The 23,321-nt window shown below is 42.9% G+C and overlaps 1 protein-coding gene across 1 annotated transcript in view; it reads left to right on the forward strand.

The window, feature by feature from the left end:
- LOC126109608 (uncharacterized) overlaps positions 1-23,039 on the forward strand; it is an 83,041-nt gene extending 60,002 nt beyond the window's left edge. Inside the window, exons 2-6 of the mRNA XM_049914651.1 lie at positions 13,143-13,223; positions 16,218-16,452; positions 18,162-18,395; positions 19,333-20,021; positions 21,035-23,039. Of these exons, the coding sequence (XP_049770608.1) occupies positions 13,143-13,223; positions 16,218-16,452; positions 18,162-18,395; positions 19,333-20,021; positions 21,035-21,865 (2,070 nt within the window). The 3' untranslated portion in view covers positions 21,866-23,039. The remainder of the gene's footprint in view (positions 1-13,142; positions 13,224-16,217; positions 16,453-18,161; positions 18,396-19,332; positions 20,022-21,034) is intronic.
- Positions 23,040-23,321: the final 282 nt, after the last annotated feature.

Consider the following 23,321-nt stretch of genomic DNA (forward strand, 5'->3'; position numbering starts at 1 on the left):
CCATAGTGCTCAGAGCCATCTGAACTAAATACTTACTGTTTGCCTCCCACTGATAACTCAGTACTAACTTAATTACATTCGAATTTTGTTAGCGAAATAGTTACTTGTGTCTGCAAAAACTGAGTCTTGCTTGCAGTGCATTAGTATTTATCGTATAGCTTTACAACACACACCCGTGCCTACCAAGTAACCAACAGAGCTTTTTTATTGCTGAATCTAGATCTTCATGTAATATAGGGTGGGTAATTTAAGTATAGTTTTCTTCTGAAGTAGAAATTTCCAATTTCTTGCTCTATGTTAGAGGGAAGCTTGCTGAATACTGTACCTTTGCAGCAGGATCCATTACTCCTCTAGGAACACTGGGCAAGAATGCAAAGCACACATGAAAATTATTTTGATTGCCTGGTATTGTGTTAAGCACATCACAACTCAGCTGAAAGTTGTTTTTGTTGTAGCAAGAAAAAACATTAAAGAGTACAGGTATTGGGGAGTAAGAATTCAAAGAGCCTTAAAAAGCATTCTGCACAGTGTGTGGTTATCTGCCTTACACTACAATCTTGTTGCTCACTTCTGGTGAACAGACACTGTTTGCTACATATGGTCAAACACTTTATTTACTTAGAGTGCCCTGACCCAGAGGAGCTGATTTACAGCAGAGTGAAAATATGCCAACACCAATGCCAAACACCACCCCCCAAAAAAAATCATCATTTACATGTATAACAATGTACACCCTAACACTTCATACAGACATCAATCAAGGTTGTTTGTCTTAATATTATTGTAAATATCCTTACAGATGAAGTGCTCTCTCGCAGGAATAAGGTAAACAGCCCTTTTTAAACAGGATCATTATCAGTATCACAAGGTTGTAGCTTTCGTGCCAAAAAACTGAACAGAATTCTAAAATCAGCAATAAAAATAAACATGAAAGTACTGATGGTAATAATATAAGCATTTAATTTACGACAGAAAAACAGCACTCGTGCAAAATTTGTATCCTTGCACTGTGGAAATTTATTACTGTATCGCTTAACACAGGTCTTTTAGAGTGAACTTTATTTAATCCAATTTTTGCTGCAATGGAAACTCTGTGTGAGGGGGAAGAAGAAAAAAAAGTTGTTCAGTCTTCATAAAAATTAAGATGATAACAGTTTTAAGACATATAAATTGGGAAACTGATATTCTTAATTACACATTGGAACAAATATAAAGCGTTAATTTCTCACTTGTTAGCGAGAGAGTTTTAAAAAATATACAGAGAACGTTTACGTAAACAAAAAATAGGCAACTTGATTTCTGCAGCTGCCACCACATGTTATGTAATCCTATTTTCAAAAAATCATAAAATCACTGATTAGTAAACAAAGCTATACACTTCTAATCAGAGCATGGTGTAGATTCTTCCTATGGACTCTCATTTCATCATGTATCCTTTTTTTGCTATACTCAACGATCATAGCTCTTTTTCAGTTGAAGCATGTGATTATCAAGAGGGTACTGTTTCAAACATGTTTAATTAGCTGAAGGAAAACATTACTCCTCAGGTCCTGCAAAGCTGAGGTAACTAATTTCTTAAAAGGGTCTTTAAAATTAAAAATGTGCATTTGTCTAATACTTTCTGCTCCATTTTACACAAACATACATTATAATCGGACATGATAGATAAGCCAACTCTGTTTTTCCTGTTCAAGATATCGCTACTACAAATTTTTGAACACGATGAAATTTGCCACAGGTGGCACTCTAGTTTTTTATTCTGTTTCCTAGTCAAATACGAGGGGCGCTTGAAAAGTCCGTGCAAAACTAAAAATTACTTACGTGTTTGGGGTAAACCTTTTTTATTTTTGGACCTAGTCTCCTTTTAGACTTATATACTTCATCCAACGCTGTTTTAATTTGTTGATCCCTTCCGAATAATAGGAACTGTCCAAATCTGCAAAATAGCTATTAGTTGCTGCAATCACCTCCTCGCTTGAATAAAACTTTGTCCCACCAGCCAATTCTTAAAAACGGGGAACAAATAGTAGTCCGAGGGAGCCAAGTCTGGAGAATAGGGGGATGAGAAACGAGTTTGGAATCCTACTTCCATTAATTTTGCGACCACAACTGCTGAGGTGTGTGCTGGTGCATTGTCGTGATGGGAAAGGACTTTTTTGTGGTCCAATCGCCGGCGTTTTTCTTGCAGCTCGGTTTTCAAACGATCCAATAACGATGAATAATATGCACCTGTAATAGTTTTACCCTTTTCCAGATAGTCGATGAGGATTATCCCTTGAGAATCCCAAAAGACAGTCGCCATAAACTTTCCGGCCGAAGGAATGGTCTTCGACTTTTTTGGTGCAGATTCTCCCTTGGTAACCCATTGTTTAGATTGTTGTTTGGTCTCAGGAGTATAGTAATGTATCCATGTTTCATCCACAGTGACGAAACAGCGCTTAAAGTCCTGCGGATTCTTCCTGAACAGCTGCAAACAATCCTTGCAACACCTCACACGATTCCGTTTTTGCTCAAGCGTGAGCAATCGCGGAACCCATCTTGCGGATAGCTTTGCCATGTTCAAATGTTTATGTAAAATATTATGTACCCGTTCATTCGAGATGCCCACAGCACTAGCAATCTCACGCACCTTAACTCTTCTGTCATCTATCACCATATCATGGATTTTATCGATGATTTCTGGAGTCGTAACCTCCACTGGGCGTCCAGAACTTTCAGCATCACTTGTACCCATATGGCCGCTCCAAAAATTTGAAACCACTTATAAATTGTTCTAATCGAAGGTGCAGAGTCACTGTAATGTTTATCAAGCTTCTCTTTAGTCTCCTGAGGCGTCTGGCTTTCATAAAGTAATGTTTAACCACCACACGAAATTCTTTTTCATCCATTTTTTGACAATCACTCGACTTCCTTGATTCACACGGATGTCGTCAAACACAAAGAAATATGCCACTATGGCTGAAACTTGGCTGCGTTCTTTCTAAAGTTGTTACTAAATAAACATGACCTCGATACGCGCTGGCGGTGCCATCTCCAGGACTTTGCACGGACTTTTCAAACGCCCCTCGTACAAAGTCTAACAAGGGAACCTCCCCATCGCACCCCCCTCCGATTTAGTTATAAGTTTGCACAGTGGATAGGCCTTGAAAAACTGAACACAGATCAATCGAGAAAACAGGAAGAAGTTGTGTGGAACTATGAAAAAAAAGCAAAATATACAAACTGAGTAGTCCATGCGAACATAGGCAACATCAAGGACAACTTGAGCTCAGCAGCGCCGTGGTCCCGTGGTTAGCGTCAGCAGCTGCGGAACAAGAGGTCCTTGGTTCGAGCGTAAAACTTCATTTTTTATTTTCAGACAATTATCAATGTTCAGGAACTCAGACATATTAAACTTCGCTCTCCAAAATTCCAGGACATGTTCAGATTTGCTTGGACATATGCAGGATTTGACGGTCTACACACGGAAAAATTTGAAAACGTTAAAAAAATGTTTTGACAGAGCGCAGGGTAAAGTGTCCGACTGTGAAACTGTTGGATTCATTTGTTGCAGTTTATGTGACAAACTCTTATGTTTTCATCACTTTTTTGGGAGTAATTCTCACATCCACAAGAAAACCTAAATCGGGCAATGTAGAATCTTTTTACCCATTCGCCAAGTGTACTATTTGGGTGGGTCGACAACATATTCCTGTCATGTGACGCACATGCCCTCACCAGTGTCGTATAGAATATATCAGACGTGTTTTCCTGTGGAGGAATCGGTTGACCTATGACCTTGCGATCAAATGTTTTCGGTTCCCATTGGAGAGGCACGTCCTTTCCTCTACTAATCGCACTGTTTTGCGGTGCGGTCGCAAAACACAAAAAAATGGCTCTGAGCACTATGGGACTTAACATCTGTGGTCATCAGTCCCCTAGAACTTAGAACTACTTAAACCTAACTAACCTAAGGACATCACACACATCCATGCCCGAGGCAGGATTCGAACCTGCGACCGTAGCAGTCGCGCGGTTCCGGACTGAGCGCCTACGCAAAACACAGACACTAAACTTATTACAGTGAACAGAGACGTCAATGAACGAATGGACAGATCATAACTTTGCGAAAATAAAGAAAAACTTTCACTTGAGGGGAGATTTGAACCAAGGACCTCTCGTTCCGCAGCTGCTCACGCTAACCACGGGACCACGGCGCTCCTGAGTTCAGATTATCCTTGATGTTGCCTATCTTCGCAAGGACTACTCAGTTTGTATATTTTGCTTATTTTTTCATAGTTCCACACAACTTCTTCCTGTTTTCTCGATTGATCTGTGTTCAGTTTTTCAAGGCCTATCCACTGTGCAAACTTATAACTAAATCTGAGGGGGGTGCGATGGGGAGGTTCCCTTGTAAGAAACTAGATGATGTATGTAATCACAGTCGTCATTTATTGCAATGGCAGAGCAATTAGCGCTAGTAGGTGTACCAATCTGAATGTGTACCAAAAATCTCTTGGAAGCAGCTTCAGACTGCTGGACGTATGTTCTGCTCCTCTTTGACTTATCACAGATTAAAAAACACTTCCAGCATGCCTTGAGTGAGCTTATACGCCAGTACGAAAGTGCTTCGTGGTGCAGATCTGCTTCTGGCAGCGCCATGCTAAAGATGAATGCAGACTGTTAATTATACCGATAAAATCTGTTCTTGTCGAGTGAGCCATTTTTCACCCAGGAGATTTTTTCAACGTAAACTGGCAGTCTTTTACTTGCTTTACATACCAGCATCATTAAGTGGTAAAAGTCATAAAACATAAACACTTATTTTGCGTCAAAACCGGACCTTCTGATTACAAATGTATTTAATTTCTTATAAAACCATCACAAAACATTGTCACGTTTTATTCATGAATCGTCAGAAAAGTAATGTAGCCAGCCAAACTGATATTTTGCGTTCCACTCCTGTGGAAACGATGGACTAAAAGACTCACAGTGCAACAAAGGGGACTACTGGCGAACGGGATACAACCCGTCGGCTTTGACCAATGACGTCATAATTTGCCAGATATGATTTATTACCCAAATTTAACAGCAAGGCGAGTGTTCACAAACAAAGGAATGCAGGAGAGGGAAAAGAGATGGTAGACATATATCACATGCATTAATATTTTGAACATAACGTTAAGGATATCGCTTGTTTGAGTCCTAGTAAAAAATAAAAGAAAAGGATAGAAGTAACGTTAGCATGGAATACCTCAGTTGACGTATATGTGAGCTGTGTCTTGAACTTCAGTCGATCTGTATAGGCCGGCCGCTGTGGACGAGCGGTTCTAGGCGCTTCAGTCTGCTACGGTCGCAGGTTCGAATCCTGCCTCGGGCATGGTTGTGTGTAATGTCCTTAGGTTAGTTAGGTTTAAGTAGTTCTAAGACTAGGAGACTGACGACCTCAGATGTTAAGTCCCATAGTGCTTAGAGCCATTTGAACCATTTTGATCTGTATAGGTTAGCTGCAATACGGGATACGAATGTAACGTACGTCGATTTCTTAGTTTTCGTTAGCATTAGTGTCCTATATATGTAAATGATAGCAGTGGTACGTATGTCGATTTTTTCGTCTAGATACCACCAGTTGACCCGCATACGTCAACTGAATTACAGGATACGAATTTTAGGTATGTCGATCTTTTCGCCTTTAGTAGTGCTAGTATAGACTCGAAAAAATCGTAGTGATACTAGAACTAGGAAAGGAAAAAAATAGTAACAAGTGCAAAATTTGTATTCCGTACTGCAACTAACGAACCCATGCTTAACGCAGGACAATATAATACGACAAAGAAATACATCAAAATAGACAAATTCAGTGAAATATAAAAATTAAAGACTAATCTTACCTTACGCAAACTCCTCCGCAAAAAAACCAAAGCTCGCCTTGAAAGATGTCAAGAAAATCACATACCCACATACACAAGAAACACAACATCACAAAAAACACACATACATACAAATATATAAGCCTAGAAGTTCACATCAACGAAATGAGGTGAAATAATTTAAAAACTATCCACAGGAGAAAATAAAGAATGATGGCTCAACCCCAAAAAATCCAAATCAGTATTTGAACCATTCCGGCCAAATCCACGCTTTTCCTTAATTATCAGTTACCTCCTCCTCCCCCCCCCCCCCTCCACCCCAATCCCAACCTGAAATTAACTAACAAATTTTGGAGGACACATTTGCCCAACACGTTTAAGGAAGCACTTAAATGGGCAAGTATGCATCGGGTACTCTACGCCTCCATGAATATTCATCGTAATGGCTCTATAGTCTCGAAATGCGTCATTTCCCCCTCCCTACAACAGATTTTATGGCTGATCAATAACCTATACTATTGGTATAATCCCCAGTTCATAAAGATCTGAATTCAGTGTTATGATTGACGTCAAGATGGTAAAAACCCCTATCCCCAAATCCGTATATGAAGAAAAACATCGGAAACAACTACAGATTCCTCTGCAACATGATTTTCAATTAATCTCACCAAAACTTTCCTCGTTCGATTAGGAACTACTTCAAAAACTACATCATCACATTGTGGGCCTGAAATTACAGCCCACCAAATCCATAATCCCATCGCAGTTCCTCCCTGTTGTAGTAGGTTTTGCCAAAATGAGACTTATCAAGAAGATCAGACATTTGCAAAAATCGAATGGTTGCCATCATCTACGCACAAAGCCTGCTTTAAGTCTTCCATATTAATGGGAACAGATAAATTCATACCTGCAAACGAAAATCAAAAACTAAAACTTCTTGTAAATGAAAAACCATTCTCCCAAATTATCTCAAACTCTCTAAGAATGAAATTAAGTACCGAATGAATTGGAAATAACCAATTATTTACATCAGCTCAAACGAAAAAATGTTACGCAATGTCTTATAAAAACACACTTATTTATTTCAGTTTCAGTGATGGCGCTTATCCACAGCAGTATGACTCTAAAATAAAGACCTAAATATCTACGAGTAATCTATGACACCATTGGTCAAAGCTGACGGGTTGTATCACGTTCTTCAACTGACCCCCAACGAATACAAGTATTCACTCAAGAACTCTAATTTTGTTGCCTGTAAACAGAACTGTAAGTACGTTTCACCTGGCCACATGTAAAGACAATAACCATCGCATTAATGTTAGGAATTTCGGAGAAATCTGGTTAACTGCACTACTACATAATAGTAAGGCCAATTATTTTCTTGTTAAAACGAATGCTTGATTCCAGCTTAAATGAGAAAAACTGGAAGTGACAACTCCACTCCACACAATTCGTAATAACAAAGTCGGCGTCCTGCACCGAGTCACGTGACTTTGATGTTTCAGCGAATGACGTCACGTGCAGTCTATGTTATCTATGGTCCATGCTTGTAATCATCATCAAACTATGCATCCATAAAATGGTGGCTGAATGCACGATCGGAGCTTTAGCTTACTCGACTAATGAACTAGAACTAAAAACCATGGAGGTAAGAATAGAGGGAGACGCCGTGACGTCACAGCTGCGAAGCTATGTGAAGCCGAGGGTAGCCATCTCAATCCGACCAAAACATTGCTGCTGTAAGCTTGTGTGCATAGGCTTGTCGCTCGCTTTTGGAAGGATTTTGCGCTATTATGGTGACTTGTGTGGTGTTCGGATGTACGAATCGTTCTGATTGTGATGCAAAATCGAAGGGAATAACATTTCGTGTGTAAGTTGTCTCGTTAAGTGTGATTTTACAACTTCATTGTGAATGAACGTGTGCTACATCGGTACTTGTACTATAGCGTGTTTTTCTCCTGTATGAGTTTAGATTTTCTAAAAATGGAAGTCGGAAAGCTCTGTGGGAGAATGCCGTGAGGAGGAAGAATTGGCGTGCGTCTAAATGGAGCACTGTATGTTCTCAGCATTTCCGAGAAGAGGACATAGACCGAACTTCTCTTTCAACAGTAAGGCTCCGAGAAAATACTGTACCATCAGTTTTCCCTACACACCCAAAACATTTGCAAAAGGTATGTTAATTCAAAGAATTAAATTCTTAGTTTTCAAGTTCACGTTTCAGTATAATACGTACATATCGTCGATAATCGAAGTGTTGAGTAACTCACTTTGTCTTCATCATGTACCAAATTAAAAGCTAACTCTATATTAACTGGCGTAAAGTATAGGCCTAAACAGGACACTGTGTAGATTTGCCATTCTATTTACCGTATTTCAGTAAATATTGGTGGTAATGAACAGTGTTTCCCAGTAGTGTAACATAACTGAAATGTCCCAGTACGTATTACAAACAAGATGTACGAGTATTTATGGGGTTTGGAGGGAGGGTATGGCTAACTTAGTTTTCAGTTTCTATTATTTAGTTTGTGATACAAGTTTATTACTGAATTAACAAAATTGTATCGTTTACATTGAAGGCTAGCTATTCGTAATATTACATTAAAAACTATTTTTAATCAGAAGAAACGCGGAATTTCGCCTTTACGAGATTTTATTTTAAACAAAAACTTTGAAACAACCAATATGATGACGTTACATGCGTATATGGTGCAATTAGCGACTGTAATACACGCAGCGCTATAGCACACTGGCAGTGTTTTGGTCAGAGTGTCATGGCAGCGAGCCACGCCCCCATGGCTTCAAAACGTAGTACGGCTGGGATACGTAGCGCCATCTCCCGTTATTCTTACCTCCATGCTAAAAACTTATCTGTGCTATTATCTGCGACGCCGCAGAGAGGAAAACATTTGAAAATCCACAGAGTACAAAGTGCAAATCGCTATCCCCGCCTTACCAGAAGTGGCAGAGAACAGCGTACTTAAATATATATCGTAAGGAAAATGTCTTTTATATACGCCGCAAGCGGCAAAATGAAACTAAAATATTACAAGCGATAAACATTTTTCCCTTGCATCATTTTGTGAGAGACGTTAGCGAGATTTAGTTTCGAAAAGGTTTGAAATTGTGTGTAAAGCTTGTTGCCAAGTCGGTAAGTACATTCATTCTCAAGCACTAGATGAAGATGGCCTGCGTATTTGCGCGCGTTGGGTTACGCCGCTTTTCACTGTGTTATCTTAAAGCTCTTACGTGAGATTATACCTTTCAGTAAGTCCGCCTGCTTAGTTGGGTGGTAACGTGCTCGCCTACCATGCAAATGGGCCCGGGTTCGATTCCCAGCCGGGTCGGCGATTTTCTCCTCTCGAGGAGTGGGTGTTGTGTTGCCCTCTTCATCATTTCATCGTCATCACCGGCGCGCAAGTCGCCCAATGTGGCGTCGAATGAAATAAAATTGGCATCTTGGCGGCTGAAGTTCCCCGAACAGGGGCCTCCCGGCCAACGACGCCATACGCTTATTTCCATTTACCTCTTAATAAACACAAAAAACATTTAAATTGGAATTACAGTTATATATGAAATACTGATAGTCAAAAAATGGTTCAAATGGCTCGAAGCACTGTGGGACTTAAACATCTGAGGTCATCAGTCCCCTAGATTCAGAACTACTTAAACCTAACTAACCTAAGGACAATACACACATACAAGCCCGAGGCAGGATTCGAACCTGCGACCGTAGCAGCAGAGCGGTTCCCGATTGAAGCGCCTAGAACCGCTCGGTCACAGTGGCCGGCGGTAATCAAAATTTTGTTGACCCTGGAAGCCGTTAAGGTAGGCAACCTTCAGTTGAAAGCGTGTGCCTTGAATGGGATTAGCTGCTTAGGTACCAACCAGTCTGTGTAACCAGAGGCAGAAACGCAGGAGGAATGCTCAGTATTTAAGTGTAGTTGCGTAAATAGGACTAAAAAAGTGTTCATTAATGTTAACACTAATCATGTATGCATGTACTGTAAGCTGACTTGTTCCACATCGTTTCGATAAAACAGTCGTTCAAATGATCTACGGAACACGTAACAAATTTATTTTCTGTATTGTTCAGTACGTTGTCATTGTTTGCAACGTATTGCAGTAGTGTGGCGGAAATTGGGACGAGCAATTTGATACGGGACACTTGTGGTCAATCAAGTGGAGAAACTATATCAAATTGACCTTCAAAACCTCTGTGAGCTACAGCGCATGCGCGTTGCGCGAGATTTTTTTTTAAAAAAGTGTGTTAAATCTTATGGGACTTAACTGCTAAGGTCATCAGTCCCTAAGCTTACACACTACTTAACCTAAATTATCCTAAGGACAAACACACACACCCATGTTCGAAGGAGGACTCGAACCTCCTCCGGGACCAGCCCGAGATTTTCAGTACTGCCTCTTTCTCTTCGCGCAAACTATCAGTTCAAATGGTTCTAAGCACTGTGGGGCTTAACATCTGAAGTCATCGGTCCCCTAGACTTAGAACTATTTAAACCTAACTAACCTAAAGACATCACACACATCCATGCCCGAGGCAGGATTCGAACCTGCGACCGTAGCGGCAGCGCGATTCCGGACTGAAGCACCTCGAGCCGCTCGGGCAGAACGGCCGGCAAACTATCAGTCCTACAAGAAAACTGCATAGGGCCTTATTTGTAGTTTAACTTTGTACTGAGTTACGCTTTTGCTGGAGGCCGCGATTTTCGAGTCATCGAAGAAAGACGTATAATAGTGACATTAAATGTGATCTATCTCGAAAACCATTCAGAATGCGGCGTATGTCCATATGAAGTTTATTGCTTCAAACATCCCGCAATATTGATAGTTTCTTCTGTGACACCCTGTGTTACGGATTGGTTAAAAATATTTTAGAAGGTGACATGCAAGAGGAGAAAGTGAAGTTCGACAGTGAAGCCTACGGGAAATAATGTAGCATATGTTAACGAAACGTGGAAATTGTGCACATCTGCACGGGAAGTGTGTCAGCGCAGTTCTGAGACAGAACGGACTTCGCTAGCGCCCGCCGTAGAGCGGGCGCACAAGACACACTATACAGGCAGGCAAGACAAGCTGCGACTTGACGGGACCCCCACCTCACAGCGAATTTCGAGGAAAGGTCCTGACAGCGCCTCCCACCGCGACTACGTTATGGTTCCCCCCCTCCTCGCGATGCTATTGGCTGGCGCTGACGTCAAGGAGCTATTTTCGGCCGTGCCGGATGTCTGATAAAAGAGCGAGATTGTTCGCGCACGAGGCAGAGAGAGGTGGTGTTTCGTTGCGAGTGGATGTATTTTCGACTGCTGTCAACGTACTCACGAGTGACCGTTCACGACAGCTGCGTCCAATTGCGATCAGTGTTCCACCTGCCTGCGTTGTTCCGAACACCACACAGCCGCACCAGAGCAACACTAACACCGTAGCCGACCGACACCGCACTGTCACAGACAGGGAAGGTAAGTTGGCCGCGAGACACTTTTGACTCTTGTCCTTAACCTTGGATGGTGTATCAACTTACCTGCCAGCAGTAAATAGAAGAAATAGCTCACCGCGGGGAAGAAAATCACCGTAGCGTGTATTATGCGAGTTATGTCGAATGTCAGATTCAAAGTGGACAGACATGTGACATGTTTTAGGGGATTGCGCAACATTGCGCAATACTTGCAAAATTTTGCAAGTCACGCGGATGATGCCGTAATTAAGTCTTACGAATTACTAATTCACGTAATTGAAATAAGAGGACGGGAATTACCGAGAATTTGTCTTCAGACGGAAATCTGCCTAACATGAGTGGCAGTGTTCTGTTCTGCCGCTGGTCGTCTCACCGAGCTCCGCTATTTCGGAAGTTCTCTATACAGTTCCGTCCCCGCATACACCGCGTTGTTTATTTTAATATGCTATATTTAATTAGTGATGGCAATTCGTGTAATGTTGGAATTCAAAGACGAAAGTGTAGTGGAAGGCGCGTTTGTTACAGGAAGCGGCAAAAAGTTTTACGGTTGCCGACGAACGTACGTATGCGATTTCTAGCTTGGAACATTTGGGTTTCTGTTTGTACTTATCTTGATTGAGTTTTCGACAAGAAACGACCGCGCGTCGTAAGTATTAATTCATTCTCTCCTGCATGGAAGTGTAATGCTGATGCGTTGTGGTATTTGTAAACCGAACGTCACGGTGTTTGATAGCTGCAGTTCAGTTTTGCACCGGCTGTGCGTTTTGCGTCTTAGAATATTGCGAGAGCGAAGAATTCTTTTCCTTTTTCTGTGAAAGACTGAATAGAAAGACGGCGGCCGGCATAGAAAAGGGTCGGAATTTCTAGATCGGAGCGCAGCGCGCTGCCGTTTCGTTACGTAACGCGCAATCGCCTGGGCGCTGCCGGTGATAACGCGTGTTTTTACTTCAAAGCACAGGGCGCAATCCTTCAAAGAGGCTGTGCTGTAGTTGCTGCCGCGGAGTGGAAGAATCGTCCAGAAAACTGAAATTTTACGTTTGCTTCCTGTAACGGCCGGGTAAGCGAGTGTTCACAGGCCAACAGAGCATAACCAACATCGGGTAAAAAGTATTTTGTAGTCGGAGGGGACAGGATTAAGTGATGATAGGCGCAAATTGAGTCATCTGAGAGTGTTCAGCCTCTGCGAGACAAGTTTATATTCTGCTCCAGACTCGTTGCTGTTTACATCATTCTTCATAATACGCGCAGTGGACCACTCCTTTCGTTTCTCTTATTTGCGTCAAAATACTCGTCGAAGACTTGTCCATTATCACATATTTAACTTCGTAGTTTATAACGAAAAGTTCGTGAAATAAGCACCGAATGAAGTCATTAGGCGATGTTACAGAGCAAGTTTGTATTACAAACTTTATTTCACATTCGTCGGCTTCCCAACTCATCACAAAATTATTATCTTAGAGCATAATATAAAGCTTGGGCCGTGTGACATATCAATCATCACTACAGCTATGGTTTCAGTGGAGGGCCATTATCACACTGTTGCCCAAATTCGAACAGTTTTTTCCACTTCATCCCCAATAACATATAGAGCAATGCTGTGACAATCTAAGACGTACCCTGACATTACTGTATTGTATGAGGCGATTGTTTTCAGATGTAAAGCAAATCATTAAGTAATATTGATGTAAATGACTGTGTTCATTTTCATGATCTGAAGTTTTTCTTTGATACTTAGTGGCAAGTGTTTGATTTTGCAGGTACGATGTCTCTGTCTGAGGTGTTAAAGCATTCCACCAACATGGGCGTCTTTTTTTCTGTTACAGGTTGAGAAAGACTCAACTATCCCTTTAAAAAAGCAAGCGCAAGTCGCCACCATTCGTTGTGCACATCCTGACAGACTAAAGGTAAGTAAAGCAACTCATTTCTGATCTGCTACCTAGCTGGTGAAATTAATTTCTTTTCTTCACTTGCCTATCATTATTTCTATTTATGTTGTTTTAACATTTTTTTCTTTCTGCAGTAGAAGGGATAAATTTTCTGTTCTGGATTTTTCAGTTAACTTCCTTGTTAATTGTCCTAAGGAGTAAGTACTGTGTAGTTGAAACTGTATCGATAAAAGTGAACATTGTACTACCACTAATTTCTTAAACGAGGTTCTGTTCATACAAAATCCAAAAAAAAAACTTTATTTTCCTCAGACCTGTCCACAAAAAGATCTTCCGTGCATTTGTACATTTTTTTTTGCTGATGTAATATACTTGCAGTAGAGAGCATGATTTTTTTCCACTGGACTGTGTTGGTTACTGTGTAACGCATTGTGATGTTTTGAACCCACCTTCACTTCCCATCCTCTTGTTGTACTTCTTGTCTCTGAGCAGAAGTGTTTTGTCAGAGGTTGGTAAAACAGCGTCAGTGGCCTGATCACATTTTCAAAGTTATCTTTAAATTACCAGATTTGTGTTGCTCCTGTGTGTGTGTGTGTGTGTGTGTGTGTGTGTGTGTGTGTGTGTGTGTGTGTGTGTGTGTGAGAGAGAGAGAGAGAGAGAGAGAGAGAGAGAGAGAGAGAGAGAGAGAGAGGCAAGCAGGAGCACACTTGATGAAATTTGGTTGCACATAGTGTTTTATGTGCAGCTTTTGCAGTGACCAACATCGCCCATGTGAAATAAATCGTACTGTGATGGTAGTACATTGTAAGATGCAACTGCAAATTGTTGCCCAAATATATATGTGGTAGTGACCAGGCTGCTAGATATTATTGTTCCTAAGGGTGGGGTAGGCGTGGTGCGGCGGTCGCACGGTTCGGCTCACCTCCGGAGGCCGCGCCAGCCGGGTGCCCGCCCGCCTGCGCCTACCCCCGACAGCACTGTTTGTGTTTGTCTCCTCTTGTGTTGCTAACATTGCTGGCTTCTTTTTTAAAGGTGCCTATATTTGGGCAGCAGCAGTACGCACCCTACAAAGTCAACTCCTAGAAAGTTGTGGTGCTCGAGACGAGACTCGAGTCTTAAGCATTCACGTCACCTCGGTTAACCCATTCTTTCCCAATGTGGTCCAATCTTAGCACACCTGTGGACTATCTGGTAACATTTTTTGAACTTTCTAATCTTTTATATTAATTTTTTGATGGGAGGAGGGGGGCAGTCAGGTGAAAGATGACCTGGTATTGTGACGACACTGTCCAGAGCTTTGAACAGTGATGGTTGGGTTGAGTGAGTGAGTGAGTGAGTGAGTGAGTGAGTGAGTGCGTGCGTGCGTGCGTGCGTGTCCCAAAAGCTCTGGAGGGAAGCGTGCTTCACCAGAATCTCTCGCCTGTCTGCTGCTGCCTTCTCGCCATAATGATCATCTCGAGTTAAGTTCAACCTCTCTGCAGAATAACCGGGCATAGCCAGTTTCATTGGCTATCTCGTGTTAATAAATAATGCAGACTCCCTCCACTTCAATAGTACTTTATTCTGTGGCAGTACTTGAACACAGTTGTAGGCAGCAGACACTTGGCCTCTGTTATTTATGAGTGCTGCTGCAACTGCACTGTGCAGCCTGCCATATTTTGTGCTGACATTTGGAACAAACTGTAACTTTCAGTAATTCTTGAGAACAATCACATTAGTGAAGAAAGTATGCAGGGAATGCAAACAGGCTGAACTGACTGATCATTTTATTTAAGGTGGAACACTGCATTATTCAGCTTCACCGTTTTATTGAAAAATAAGTGAAATTGTGGTCATAGTTGACTTAATTTGGAAATTATATTTCTGTTAAAGAAATGCAGGTGAAGCATAGTTTAAAGCAGTGTGTGAGAAATGAACTGGAAATGAACTTGTTTTCAGATTTTTCATTAATTACTAAAATTATCATTACAAATATTAGTTGATTGCAGTTCGGTGATAGTGTTAGGATGGCGTTGAATAGAGTAGAGGTTTCATTACTCATACTGGGTGTGGTGTGGCAACAGAAGAGAACTAACAGATGTTGTCAATAACATTTTATTCTACCATAATCGGGATATTTCACATCATTTGCCACTGGCATACTGATTTTACAAATCGTGGTGTCCTCTTCACTTTTCTCGTACTGCTGGGAGGGGGGTGGTTTTGTGGGAGGAGACAGTGAGGTCATTGGATGAGGGAAGGATGGGGAAGCAAGTCAGCCGTGCCCTTTCAAAGCAACCATCCCAGAATTTGCCTGGAGTGATTTAGGGATAGCATGGAAAAACTTAAATCAGAATGGTCGGACACGGTATTGAACTGTCGTCCTCCCGAATGTGAGTCCATTGTGCTATCAACTGCTGGGGTGTTTGATGGAATTCCCGAAATGATGATGTTGACTGAAATACATGGGTAGAATTATTCTGAAGTAAAACTGAATTAGGAACATGAAGTGTAAATACTACTACTACTACTACTACCATTTGGAAAGTACATAAAGCTTCATTTCCAGTTCAGAGAATGCTACTTTCTATTGTTAGTTGTTGATTTAATGACATCTCACGCTACACTACATTTTCACACATACAGCACACACTTAGCCTGTCTCAGAATTTCTGCTGTCAACACTACCACTGAACTTTTACTTCCGCCTGTTCCTTCTCCTAAATAGTGCTATGTAAAGCTATACATAAACAAAGTGGTCACAATCACAACAGTGTACATTTCCAGGAGGTGGAAAGTTGTTTCATATTACTGAGCATGGATGTGGCCAGCAAATTACTTTCAGGTTTTGCACCATTAACTCAATTGTAGATGTGCTATTATGAAAGCACCCCCCCCCCCCCCCCCAACACAAAAACAAACAAACACAGACAGACAGAGAGAGAGAGAGAGAGAGAGAGAGAGAGAGAGAGATTGTTACCCTCTTGTTTTTTCAGAATACTCATTTTGTGCTTTTCTTTTTATTTCTAATAGCAATCGTCTGCAAGATGTCACCCGCTCAAGCCAGCACCTGCGTGGTCCTCGCTGCCTGCCCTCAACGGAGAGAAGCCACCCCTCGGCAGGAGGAATGGGCTTCCCAGTGGGGTAGGAACCCACCGTGCCTCGAAGCGGGCTCAGCCGTCACCTTTGCCGCGACCCGTGGACACCGTACCCACTCTCACGCCCTCGCCACCCTCGTCGGCGAGTTGGGCGGCTTCGCCGGAGACTCGTGAGTATAGAATTGTTATGTCCTCTTTCACAGGCGACGGAGATTCTCCTTTTCTCTGCTAGATTCACACCTCTCTTTCTCCCATCTTATTCACTTCCATAAGCAGCCTCTTCCCCTTCTGAACTGCCTACTATTTGCGGGTTTCAGCAGAAATTTATCCACAGGGGAGGGGGAGAAACTGAAATTGCTGTTTTCGATATTTCAGTTGGGGTCAATTTCGTGATGTGCCATGCCACAAGAGCTAATTATTAGAGGTGACACAAAAAACTTACCTGTCCTTGACAACTGATGGCCATCCACTCACTTTTAGAATGCATGAAAATCCTGTGGTGAATAAAAGCTCTGCACTTATACCAGGAGTGCAAGTGCCCCTCCTCGCCCCTTTTGCAGACAACTGTGCTACCACCCCTTCCCCTCTCCCATTACATTCACTGCCATCATTTCTGCTAACCACTTCCATCACCATTGCCATGCCACATTGACTACCTGCCTTCCACATCTTTTTCTTCCCCTCGGCCGCCCTTCAGACCCTACCAACCCTCCCTTTCCTACATTCACTACCATGCATCCCCTTACCCTCACCCCCCCCACAACCACTACCATCCCTCCTATCCCCTCTCCCCCACCCAATCACTACCCTCCCTCCCTTCCCCTCTCCCCCACCCCTCCCACAGTCACTACTATCCCTCCCTTCCCCTCTCCCCCACCCCTCCCACAATCACTACTATCCCTCCCTTCCCCTCTCTCCCATCCCTCCCACAATCGCTACCATCCCCCCTTCCCCTCACCCTCCCCTATCCGTCACTGCTTCCACATTCATTACCATCCCTCTCCCATTCCTCTCCCCATTCACATTCACTCACATTCATTCTCGTCCCTGGTCCACTCCAGTCTCCTCCCTTCACACCTTCCACACTCATTCCTGTTGCCTCCCCTCATCTATCCAAAGTTCACACTCGTCCCTCTCCTGTATTCAACTCACTCACTCCACTCAAGATGACGACTCATCCCAGTCAGCAATAGGTTGTATATTTGAAGTGTTCTGCAAAACAACATTCCCTGAACTCCTTTGTCACATTTCGTGTTAATGTGCATATTGACCATTTGAAGTCTCCATTGTAGATGAGGAATTGTCTTCCTTTATTCCATTGTATGAGATACATTAAGTTGAGTTCATGAGTTGTGCATTCTCAATAGATTTAAGTGACTAGGGCATAAAGGAGCCTATTAACTAAGTACTGTGAGTGACGTGGGGCAACTTTATTTGTTGTAGGCATACTATAAGGCTGCTCCAAATAACAAAAGGAGAAACCTATTTGCTGCATTGGATGTTTTAAAAAATGCTGAATTAATTCTGTTCCAGCACAGTATCTGTGTACTGTTGAACCTCTGAAACAGAGATAAATTTAATGTTACTAATACACAATCAAAAAATTTGCTACTGCTGAACATATTTTATCAGGTAGTGACAGTGAACGAGCAATTAGATTACAGTTAGTTGAAGGTGAAAATTATGACATTGTTAGGTGTGAATTTCGTTATTACACTTGTGGTGTAAATGGTTTTTCTGGTTGGAATTCAGATAAAAAAGTAAAATACACAGTATGCAGAATTACTTCTCTGACCGAGTGATTCTCAAGTTTAGAACAAACCCCAGGTTCTCAAGTCTTTGGAGTCGGTTATAATTTACGGTGTCTTCTCTCCCACAGTGACATCGCCGATGTCAGCGTCCATGTTCTTCGCAAGCTCCGCAGTCGCTCCTCAAATGGGAGAGTACGTGGGTACTGCAGAGGATTCGGAAGTGATCTCTTGCTGGGGCGAGCAGCCTCCAGACCTCGTGACGGCAGCCAGTTGCATGGAAAGCTTCATGGACCTGAAGCAGTACTGCAACACATCAGCCTTCACAGAACAACCAGAGGGTGAACTCAACACCCCAATCATAGGTGAGACTCACACATACTATATCCCAAGTTCTTTTAGAATTCTAAGATGTAGATCAATGTTAATGAAAAATGGAACAGCAAAAGAAGAGAGAAAAAGAATATGAAGGTTAAGAGTTTGTCTCCAAAAGGTCTACGGAAACTGGGCTCTAACTCTGATCAGACAGGTACAGGGAACGGAACAGATTATGACATTCATTTAAGGAAAAATATCACAACAGGTGATTTAGGGAAGTACAAAAAATCTATATCACAGTGAGATGTGGCTATTTAAATCCTATTCCTCCCAGACCGAAGTATTGTGTCTTATACAGTTTACCAGTTTGTTGCCTATAGAATTTCACTACAGAGATAGCTGCAATGAATATAAGCAGCTTAAAGTGAGCCTGAACAAAAGAAGGTAAAACCATTATTGTTGTGAGAGGGAGATTGGTAAATAAATTTATAGTGACCTGAGAAGAAAACAATGATGAACTGTGTCTGTATTGACACCCTGCGGTCGTAGGTTACCAGTGCTGAGGTAATGTGTGCTCTTTCGGGCAGATGTATCTGTGAAAACTGGTGACACATTAGAGACAACTCGTGTCGTGCCTGGTGTGCACAATGGCCAATGCGAGGAAAGGTCTTTCTGTGACTTTGCGTGTCTATCGACTACTTTTTGCGCCAGTCGTGGCATCCGGCTGGCGTCCTGTCGGTCTAGTCAGTTGTCGGCCTCTCGATACAGGCAGTAGCAGTACACATTGCATGTTTGTGCGCTGCTAAATGCGATATATATTGGGATATCCTTCGAAAAAGATCACTATTTTTATCATACCATTTGTGAAAGTTCTAATTCTCACACTTGTCATGCATGAAATATGTAGGGTGCATAGCAAAATACTAATCAATTATTTTACATAAGAAATGGTAGTATGGAATTAATTACTATATTCTTTTTCAGACCTTACCAAGGAACCAAACTTCGACATACCGTCTAGGACGGTCCCTGGAAATGACTCTGTCGACTACTCGTGGAGACTAAATGATACTATGGGATTAAATGATAACTACAGCATTGAGGGGTGGAAGGAGACAGAGGAGTCAGATGCCCCTGCAGAAGAAATGGATATAATTATTAGTGCCAACAACAACAATAATAATAATAATGATGACAACAATAACAATAATGTGGGAAGAGACTACACAGCCAGTGAATATACCCAACTCGATCCTGTCCGTTACTCTCACGACGTGACATTCGGCAATGCTGCTATGCCGTTATTCACGAAGTCGGAACTCGCAGGCACAGAGACGTACACTACTACCACTACTGCGATGACAGGTGACGAAGTGTTTCTCGTGGTCGACCGCGAAGAAGTGGTTCCGCCAGTTGCCGAAGAAGTGATAGTGAAGAACGAAGGGTGGCCGCAGCAGACGGGCCACGTCGTCGAGTCCGAGCCGAGTCCCGTACCGGACGACCCTGCCGGACCGAGACACTCCGCACCGGCTCGCCGGCGGCGCGGCCTCAAAGTCGAGTTGCCGGTGCCGAGTGTCTCCGCGGTGGCCCTGCAGGTCACTCCGGGCACTGCTTCGGGAGACCTGTTCCAGTCGGTGCCGCAGGACTTCGACCTCATGAAGTTCCTCCTGGAGGTGAGCAAAAGTAGCATATTCTTCTAGCAAATTCTTCTTGTCTACCGTGTAACTGTTGAGAGCAGTTGCTGAACACAAATGTGGTGTGCACGGACAGAGGCACGTGTGTGGCGCGCTGTACTGGAGAGAGGCCGAGAAACATAGAGCTGGTGTCACCTTCGTGTTTTCCGTCTTCCCCACTCCATTTGTTTGCGTTATCCTCTTCTGCTCATTCTCTACTAAAATGGTACTACACTCTGTGCTTTTTGTTTGTGTAATACTTAGTGCATTTCTTTCCTGTCATCCACGGTAGGGTGCCCATACCTGGGGTTAAAGGGGGCTGCGCCCTCTCCCCCCTACCTCTCAAGGAAAGAAAAAAAATGTATAGTCGGGTGTTTTTGTTTTAAAAATGATTTAAAAGTTTGTATTCCACAGGTTTTTGATGCAGTTGGAACTGGAACTTTATTATGGCTACTTACGAGTCACCTTTTGTCTTTGTACCCTCTGGTTTGCCCTCCCACCCCACAAACTATTAGATGGGTACTCTTGCTCCATAGAGTACATGTACTGGCTCTGTCGCTATCAGTAATAACCCTAATTAAAAAATTATGCCAAATGTTTACTGTGCAACATGAAATTTTTGCGACTGACTGAACTGTCAGACAGTAGCATAGTTCTTAACAGTATCTTAAGTGAACCTACTGCTGGCTTTCTCTTTGCACACCACTCTGTCTGCAGTTCAGTGTTTTCTTCACTGGAGTCTGTTATGTCCCTTCTGTTAACCTCATGTAGCGTGCAATACTGCTGTTCACTTGCTAAGATGGAAATGGCGATAACTGTAGCAGTTTACTTACACTGTGGGGTACATGCTTGTTTCTTCATTTCTGTACTCGCTGGAAATTGCTATTTAATTGTACATTCAGGATAAAGTATAAATTTTCTCAGATGATTGCACAACTTACATTGTGTCGAAATTGGTGATCATTTCTCACATTTCTGCTCTTGATACTGACCCAATTCGATTATTGTTACAGGACGGAATGCCCGAGGAAGTGCCGGATCCGTTGGCAGCCCTGTGCAGAGACGGGTGGGTGCCCAACTCGAGCTCAGCTCGTGTTGCGCCCACCGGCGAGAAAACTGCCCCTTCAGACGTAAAGGACGACTTACCCGACGTAAAGGATGACTTACCCCTAAGTGCCAACAAAGGACGGGACGACAGGACAGTGGAGACCGACCGGCAGCACGACACGGGCAATTTGCGGGACACGGACCGGCAGCGGGAGAAGTTGCAGCTGGTCATCCGTAAGACCGACAGCCCGGACGGCCACGAAAGTCCATCGTACGCCGTCGTCCAGAGGCCGCAGAGGGCGGCTTCGAGGCGAGTCCTCCAGGCTATCAAAGAAGAGCTGCAAGACGACTACGAAGAAGAAGAATACTTGCCGGACGACAGCGAATACGGAGACGAGCTCGAACGGGAGTCGGGCGACGGTCGGCGGACGACCGGGAGGAAGCGGCGGGCGCCCCGAGGGACTCGCCGGGAGAGGACGCAGCAAGAGCCTCCCAGGCAGAGGAGGCGGACGGTCTCGACTTCGTCGACTGACGATGTCCCGATCTGTCGCCGGTACCGAGAACTGAGAGACAAGAACAACGAAGCGTCACGGAGGTCTCGTGAAAACCGCAAGATGCGTGAAGCCGAGATGCAGGAGCAACGTGAGAGGTTGGAGAGGGAGAATGCCCGGCTGAAGGTCCGTGCAGAGGAGCTGGAGAGGCTGGTGGATGCCCTGCGTAAGGCGCTTGTCGCGGCAGTGTCGACGTCTGCCAGCAGGCGGAGCACCGCGGAGGCGGAGACGCGGACCGAGGACTGAGCTGCGCCCGTCCGCCTGCAGGTAGGCGGAGGGCAGAATGAGGTGTATTTCTAAAGGGCCCCGGGCAGGGTGCCATTTGTATCGTCCGCTGATGGAGTTTGTGTCAGTGGGGTCACAGGAGAATCGGATCGGTGAAGGCGTTTCGGAACGGGTGGGCAGTGAGAACTGTTTGGGAGGAATTAATGGACTGTTTCCGGGTATATGCCACCAACATTTCGGTACCGGTGGTTACCGTCTGGCTGACAGTCGTACACGTGGATCTGATGATTGGGACTCTTGTGTTCTAAGGAAAACTGGGATTAGTTTGTGTAGTCTCTGTGTGTTGTAACATTCACTGGTATACGAGCGGTGAGAGATACTTAAGTATTGCTGTATGCATAGCGAGTAAAACTGTCATCATTAAGTTGATTTTGTAACATCTGATATTGTAAGTAATTTAAGAGCAGGAATAAGTGAGTTGCCAATTGTAAGTAGTGCACAGTATGTAAGTTGCAATAAGTGAAGGTGATTTACACTGCAGGATGAAGGTAAACATGTATCAGTACAAATTTTGTGTATTGTTGAAAAGACTGACTAGAGGAACACAGTTCTTTTGGTATTAAAGGAACAACAAGCACTTGGAAAGTTTTTGGGGAAAGTTTTTGGCTCTTCAGCATTTTTGTTGGTATTCTTATTTTCTTCCTGTAGTTGATGTGATTGACTCAGGAGCTGTGTGAAGTGTAAGGGAGACAGCATTACTTGTGCATTATTAACATCACATAAATGAATTTCCCAAATACGGTTTTAGCATTGTTTCTAATGTGTAAGATTCCATGTGTTGGAAATAATATAAACGAGTAGCCATAATAGGCACAATGTAAAGTGTCCCATTGATACCTTACCAATTTTTAAGTTACTTTTCTTGCCAGGCAAGTATTTGTAGTGGCTTGGTATTGTAAATACTGACGATGTACATTGTCTTCTAACTTTTGAGAAAGATCACTGTCTGACAGTGTTAGCAATCAAGACCTTTTTATTTACATGGTACACTGCATGTACAATCTTCTTTATGTCTATTAGCATTTTTAATCACTGGTTTTATTCTGTGCAATCTCTGAACAAATGCATGTTTTATTAGTAATCAGACTGGTCAATGTGGTTAAAAGTGCAAAATAAAAGTTTTATAACAACTTCACTCCATTGTATTTCATCCAACTAACCCACAATCAATTTACAACTTCCTTGCTATGCTCTAGAAAAGTTTAGTTTATTGTATTGCCACAGAATGTTGCAGACATGTTGAAAGATTAAACATTTTGTTAAACTGAGGAGTTAATATGGCAGTTTTGTGTCTGGGCACAGTTAGAATCTTAGGCAACCAAAGTATTTGTTTGTGACAGGCATAAAATTTTGCTAAATAATTCACGTGTCTCTGGAATATATGGCTGGGCACACTCTGGCTTAGGTCTTGCCTCAG

This window comes from Schistocerca cancellata, chromosome 12 (assembly GCF_023864275.1).
Source record: "Schistocerca cancellata isolate TAMUIC-IGC-003103 chromosome 12, iqSchCanc2.1, whole genome shotgun sequence".
NCBI lineage: Eukaryota > Metazoa > Arthropoda > Insecta > Orthoptera > Acrididae > Schistocerca > Schistocerca cancellata.